Source organism: Anopheles aquasalis, chromosome 2 (genome assembly GCF_943734665.1).
Source record: "Anopheles aquasalis chromosome 2, idAnoAquaMG_Q_19, whole genome shotgun sequence".
Classification (NCBI taxonomy): domain Eukaryota; kingdom Metazoa; phylum Arthropoda; class Insecta; order Diptera; family Culicidae; genus Anopheles; species Anopheles aquasalis.
In genome coordinates this window covers 47,032,501-47,040,000 of record NC_064877.1, presented here as the reverse complement: position 1 = coordinate 47,040,000, position 7,500 = coordinate 47,032,501, and the positions used below count along the sequence as shown (strand labels likewise).

General features: G+C 48.6%; 1 protein-coding gene across 3 annotated transcripts in view; it reads right to left on the bottom strand.

Moving 5' to 3' along the window:
- The window catches only part of LOC126569756 (cadherin-99C), a 145,256-nt gene that overhangs the window by 3,092 nt on the left and 134,664 nt on the right, over positions 1-7,500 (bottom strand). For all 3 annotated transcript variants that reach the window (XM_050227073.1, XM_050227075.1, XM_050227074.1), the window contains exon 8: positions 1-2,702. This exon is cut by the window's left edge and continues 603 nt beyond it. In XM_050227073.1, the coding sequence (XP_050083030.1) occupies positions 1-2,702 (2,702 nt within the window). The remainder of the gene's footprint in view (positions 2,703-7,500) is intronic.

Here is a 7,500-nt window from a genome sequence, read left to right as displayed (position 1 = left end):
ACGATCACCTTCACGCTGGCCGTGTTTTTGTGCTGGTTCACAAAGTACTTGTTCGATGCAAGCCGCACCTGCAGCGTATGACTGGTGGCCGTTTCGTAGTCAAGCGGTGCATTCAACACCAGCGCACACGCATGATCCTCGATCGTGATCCGGAACAATCCCTGCTCGTTCCCGCCCGTCAACTCACAACTAAAGCCCCCGTTATGCTTTGTCGCCTTCTTCGAGTTAATGATCTGCACCAGCTTAACGGTCGCATTAACGCCCGTCGACTCCGGGACGCTCGTCGTGTAACTATCATCGCTAAACGCCAGTCCTTGCACTTCCAGATTCACGATGCCACCGTTCTCGACTCGCGATTCCGCAGAATCCCCATTCGGATTGGCCGGAATGTGACTGACGTAGACGGGCAGTGTCGAGACGCTGCTTAGCTGCGGTTCACCCATATCGTAAGCCCTCACATCGATCAGATACTCATTGTCCTCTTCCTTCCCCAGATCGTCCCGGATTCGCACCATCCCGGAGTCCGCATCAACCTGGAAGTACTTGAGGGCTTTACCGCGCCCAACCAACTCGTACCGTACCACATTCCCCGGTGAGGAACCATCTCCATCGACAGCCGGCATCGAACCGACGATCGCACCGATCGGAAGGTTATCGTTGATGTTAACCGGCTCCGGAATGGACACGAACACGGGCGGAATATCATTACGATCCTCGACCTCCACCAGGATCTTGATGAAATCTCCCGGCCCATTGCCATCGTTCTCCAGCGTGCCAATGATCAGTTCGTGCATCTTATCCTTCTCGTAGTCCAGCCCGCGGATCGTCTTGATCTGACCAGTCCGGGCGTCCACCTTAAACAGATCGCCCGGTCCACGGCGAAGGGTGTACGTGATCTCGGGTTTCGTGTCCGGATCGAAGGCACGCACCGTCGTCACGGCTGTATCCGGTATGTTCTCCGGAATCCGTACCTCCACCGTTGATTCCATGAAGCGTGGTACCTCATCCGGTACGTCACGTACCTTCACCGTTACACTGGCCGTACCGAGCCGTGGTTCCGGTGCACCATCCTTGGCCGTCACCACAAATTTGTACTCCTTCTGCTTCTCGTAATCGAGCGCTAGCTTCGTCCGTATTTCGCCCGTCTTCGAGTCGATCCGGAACGGAATGTCCGATGGGATGGTGTACGAGATCTCCGCATTCATACCCTCGTCCGCATCGGTCGCATGGACACTCCCAATCGCCACCCCTTCCTGACCCTCGTCCACCGCAAACACGTACGGTAGCTTCCGTTCGTCAAACTCGGGATTCTTATCGTTGATGTCGGTAACGCGGATATTGACCGTGGCACTGCTCGCCAACCCTCCATTATCTTCCGCCCGTACGATCAGCTGGTAGCGCGTTAGATCCTCCCGATCGAGCTTCCGGATCACGCTGATCACACCACTGTCCTTTCCGATCGAGAACTGACGCAAATCGTTACCGGTCGTGATGGCGTAACTGACGGGATCGTTCTCCGGATCTTCGGCCTTCAACACCAGCACGGTCGAGTTGATCTCTGCACCCTCGCTGACCTGTACCTCGTACACGGGTTTGGCGAAACGGGGTGGCTTCGTGTTCGGTCCCGGTGTGATCGTCACCTCGACGATGGCTTGCGATGATAACCCGCCGACATCGGACGCCTGTACCGTGATGCTGTACTGTTCGCCGGCATTCAGTCGGGTGCGTGTTTCGATCTCACCCGTCTTCGGATCGATCGCAAACTTGGCCGCTCCATTGTTCGACACGTGGAAGATCGAGTAGGTGATGAGGGCGTTCTCGGACGCATCGTTATCGGTCGCCTGGACTTTCGTCACCAAACGGCGACCATCACCGGCCATCAGTGTTACGGGAGCGACCATCGATAACCGTGGGGCATTATCGTTTACATCGCGCAGTACCACCGTCACACTGAGCGGTGCGCTGGCTGCATTTCCGGTCGCTTCACGGGCTACCACTTGGAAGAGGTACCGCTCCTGGCTCGGAGGATCACGATCGAGACCTTCCTCGTTGACACGGAGTATTCCTTCCTTCGAGACGGTGAACGATGGTGACGTCACTTCGTAGATGTACTCCATCGGTTCACCATCACCACCGAGATCCTGATCGGTGGTGGACAGTTTGATCGGATTTCCGTCGGCATCCATCACCACCGTACCGATGGGGGAGTTCTCGTCGACGTAACCTTCGGTCGCCGTGGCGCTAATCATCGGTGGGAACGCATCGACGGGTTTGACGTGGATCGCTAGCTTGGCCGTCGTGAAGCGCTTCATCTCGGACACTTCTTCCGCTTTGACGATGATGTCGAACTTTTTGGCTGTTACCGAGGCATCGACCAGCTTCGTTTGCTTCAGCACACCCGTCTGGGGATCGATTTCGAAGTAGTTGCCATAGTTGCCCGGAATCCCGGACAGGAAGGAGTACCGGATCGGTGCACTGATCGTGTCGAGATCGATCGCCTGGATGCGTTCCGGTGTTACCGTGAGGACGCCCTGCAGTGTACCGGCCGGCACGGAGGCACTGTACTCCGGATTGAGGCAGGCACCGTCCAGCAGTACGCAGCCCCGGTAGATGAACGATGGATCCTGATCGTCCGAGTCTGCCACGTCGATCGTGAGGGTCGTCGTTGCCGATAGCCGTTCCGAGGCGTTTCTCGCTCGATCCTGAGGAAGGGAAAAGAGAGAATGCGTTGAATTGTAGTGCGAATCCATCATCTAGGGTGGTCTCTGTTCTGTGACCGAACTGTGACAGTGATCTCCAGCAAATTACTGGTGTCCTGTCCTTAAGAAGACACCGATTGGTACCAATTCGGTTCATTTGCTTGCATCAACGAACGAAGTGGCCGTTCGTAGTCGATTCCTTTCACTTGCTTGCCCCAAAAAAAAGCCCAACTTTGTCCAAAATTGCATCGTAAAAGAGCCAGAGAGAAACGTGGCAATGTGGCGGCGGCTGCTGAGAGGCTCAAGAGGCTATAAAATGCGGGCTCAAATTTGCGCTAATTGATACCCAGTGTGTGCCAGTGTGCATGATCCGGCACTGGCACTGCAAAACTGTCGCCGTGCGTGCTCGCGCAGGGTTCGTAATTCTTCCGCTGGAATGACGACGCTCGGAATGAGCCTGGCGCAATTGGAGCAGATCTAGGTAGGTGTTCCCGTATCTCATGTGGTTGGTTGGTCGGTGACCATTTTACGAGCAAAATGCCATTAAGCTGCTCCACTTTTTTTCGTTTGCCAGTGGACGGCACATACAGTTGTAATAAAAGTTTATCTACCACAATGTATTGTGTTGTATGGTACTGTTTTCACTTTAAAATATTCCAATAATTACCCTTTCTCTTCATTTCAACGGTGCATTTGAGTTCTTTAATCTCAGGAGTATCTCTGAGGTCCCTTTGATGCTTTTATCGACAGAAAATAATGGAGTTATGCAAATAACAAGCACCTAACAAATTAATTCCATGCCGGGAGCAGGCTGACATTTCATGTGCCCTTGACTAAATAACAAACGTTATCTGGTCTGATAATACTAACATAAGACAGTTAAGCGCATTTTTATCTTGCGAATGATTGGAAATAGAGAGTTGAAGTTCATTTGCTTAACAAGTGTTTTATTTTGTTCATTATTATCATCAAATATTTTCATTACGATTCAAATGGCATTTTCCGTTCTTAAAAACTGCGATTCGCGGACATCGCTCGTTTTTTGCCTTCATCTAAAAAAATCGGCGGCCGAATCGCATCAATTTTTATTGAAGGTTACGGTGGGCATGCTCTCACTGAAACACAGTGCAAAGTACGGTTTAAAATTTTTTAAAGTAGTGATATTGATGCGAGAACCAAAAACTAGCGAAATTGTTAGAAGTCATCAAATTGCAGGCCTTATTGGGCAAAACGGTTACAAGCAACAATTAATCAGTTTTGCACGAGAGTTGTGATAAAAATCAACCAACATTTTTTTTTGGGAAGGCATCCAAAAATTGCCTAAGATATAGTTGAAATGTGTAGCTAACGATTGCCATAACTTTGGAGAATCAATGATCATCCGTTTTCCCACAATAAACGTTTTTTTTCTAATAAAAAAACAAGGGTTTCATATGCGTACACCTGGTGCTGTACTCGCCAGCACAAAAGAGAGAGAGACAGAATATCAGTTACTTCAGTTTAGTCAAGATCATTCATTGGACCTTTTTGGAGATTTCCTCGAGTTCTAGACCTCAAGGAGAAGACAAATAGTACGGTATTAGATGCTGATACTAGCTGCTAAACTACTACACAATTGATTAAAATTTGTTGAATGTCTCTTCCAGGTTTTTGGTCCTCAGATAAGTCTGTGACACCGATATCGCCAGCAAGGTTCCCAGACACAAACAAAGGTAAACGGCCTCGGATTCCCCTGAGACACATCACGTCATCAACACGATCTCTTCACGCTTGAGATCCTCTCCTGCAGGACTTGCGTGCTCCACAACTCAACACGAAGAAGAAGAAGAAGCCATCGAAATCCTACGCCCTGAAGAACAAACATTGAACTTTACGGCTCGCTGGCTCCAACCACAGAACACGCACAGATCGCAGCCAGGGCGCAGCGTCACCGTGTCGCTTCGTTTGTGCCAATCATCCATGGCCACGGGATCAATAGCATGGACGGCGTGCGGGTTAATCCACGCAAACAAACATCGTTCGCTCTCATTACAGGACACCGGTGGTGGCCGTGAGCTGCTCGCGATGTGAACTGACGTTGGATGTAATAATCATTATCATCCCCATCATCATCAGCAGCAACGCCTCGTAGCTGGTGGCTCCGTTTCTACGATTCATCGAGCGCCATTGTGATCTGTGAGGGAACCGTAACCCGTCGCCCGTTGGAACCTGTCAGTCAGACCGACTCGAGAGTGCATCGGATGACACTCTGCGCGGACACCAACGCCAGCGAGGAGATGCAAACGAGAAGCACACAGCGATGCACTCGGTAGATGCTCTGGGCTTTGAAGGACTCTTATGGTGGCCGGCGGCGGAATCCCTGGCACCCATAAGATGCGCGTTTATTGGCCGTCATTGGGCGGTGGATTGGGAGATCAACCGAACACCGTACAGATCGGGTACACATGATCCTTGGCGATCATTTGTCAGGCTTTGGTAAATTGATTGTAATTGCCATCGCGATCGTTTGTGGTGGGATCGCTGCTGGTCAGTTGAAGTGGTGGAATGTCCCGGGGGAGCGGGTGGTGGTGGCGATTGCCCATTAATCATCGGCCCTTTTTCGGGCTGGTAGTGATGGTGACGCGCACAATGGTCAGTGTCTCGGTGGTGGTCGGTTTGGTGGTCAGCAAACATTCCATGGTCACGGCACCACATCAGAGCCCTCATATCGCGAGCCCTTCCAGCCCGTCCAGACCAACAGGGCTGTGTGCCAGTCAGGGCTTTTCGTTAATTAAAAATTATCCAAATGAAACAAAACGTCATGAAGTAGAGGATCGAAATTGAAACAAAATTTCATGTGTCGAGTGTTGTGTTTGGGGAACGGTGAGCTGAGCTGAGCTCAAATCGAACCGGCTTGCCACGGTCGGTGGTCGTGCATGGGGTCCCGGGTTCCGCAGCTGCTGCCCCAGGGAGGGTCACAATTGATTGAAGCGTGTTCGCGGTGCTGCTGCTGCTACGCCGCGAGCGTGGTGGTGGGTCCCTCCCGGCTTGCGCTTTCCTTTCGCTGAAACCAAAACGCTGATCCAAAAAAAAGCTGAAAAGCTTTTGTTTCGTTGCGTTGCGTTGAGGCTGGACTTGATGGTTTGACCTTGTTTTTCGACACCGAATTAACGCGGCGATCGACGCAGCACGATAGTTATTAATTATCAGTCCAACCGGAACGATGACCGAGGGAGGGGGGGGGGGGGTTGTACGTGCGTGTGTGGTCCTGCTCGATCGACAATCTGTGCCAACATTTGACCGACGAAAAGATAGAGTCGGTAGAGATCAAGGTTAACTCATTTATCGAATTGCAACTAAGAATGCGACATTACTTTTGATCATTTCATTCGTTTAATCAAGGGTTAACAACTACTGGGTGGTTCAGAGTTCGCAGTGATAGTGAAATTGTGACCAAGAGAACAAGTGATCTGTTCTATACTCGGGTATGAACGGATAACACGAAGAATTCGAGAGCACGAGGGCTGAGAAGGTGCTTTCAGGGCCGTTTTTAGCATCTGGGGGGCGCTGGGCTGTATTAACGGGGCCCCTTAAGATTTTCACACATTAAAAGCCCTGTCCAACGCCTTTTTACCATCTACGATAGTAACTTGCATCATTTTCCTGCTTCTTCCTTTCAAAATTTCCTTGGTTTCTCATTAGCAAATAACTCAAGCAATACGTTTTTACAGAATTCTTTTGATTGATTTGAAGAACTAAATATCCGATAGTAATAATTTATGTTTTAGAGGGTCTTCGGTAATTTCTGCATAAAAAAAGGCTCATTTTTGAAGATTTTTAGTGACGTATCCTTCTCCTTTACTTTTTCCAGTGTATGGCATATTAAACTATAACTTTTGAAGAATATTTAGTTCTATTTGTGGAAAGATTTTTTTAAACTTCATCCACGGCATCACATTTATGAAGGTGCGTCTGTGAAAAGGTACTTTCTCCGGTGCCCATCGTAGCTGCGTGATGCGTCATCAGAAAAATACACATCGATATTCGTCAGAAAGATTATAAGTTTATCTAGGTAGCCCCGGAGAGTTTTTGGTGATATTCCAATTTTTCGATTTTTGCCAGATTTTTGAAGTTGAAAAAAAGATGCTTTTTGTCATTTCGCCTAAAAACACGCTTTTATAAGATTTGTTTAAAAAAAAGTATCAACAATTTTCATGAAATCTTAACGGGGCTACCTGGCAAAGAGTGCAAAGATTATGTATTAAAAATTTCAAATCAATCGGTCCAGTATTATTTACGGTACGATGTGTACCAACTTTGAAAATGTAGGTTCTGGGGAAACGCTCTTTAAAGTAGCGAGCTGCATGGAGCCTTGTATGAAACGCGGATTTTAAAAAATCTATAACTTTGTCAGTTTTGCTTCGATTGCTCCAAAAATTTTACACAATATTCTTGATAAGATCAGCATTCAGGAAACATGTTTAAAATAAATGTCACAAAAAATACCGAAGCCCCTTAAGGGGCCGCTTTGTATGGCAGATTCAGATATCTGGCCTCTTAATGGTCCATTAAACATTAGGGGCCACATTGAACACCTTATGTCAATAGGGCACGTTATTCTCTTTCTGATTTCTTCTGATTTCCTTAAATTCCAAGATTAGTTACTGTATGATCGTCAGTTTATGATGATGTGCCCATTGTGCCCAATGGGAAAGATGGCCCTGGGTGCTTTGGCCTTTTATATGATGGTGTGATGATGGGAAAATCAACAGGAAAACAGTAGATCCTTCTAAACTGCATCCCAGAAGTATTGATTTTTATT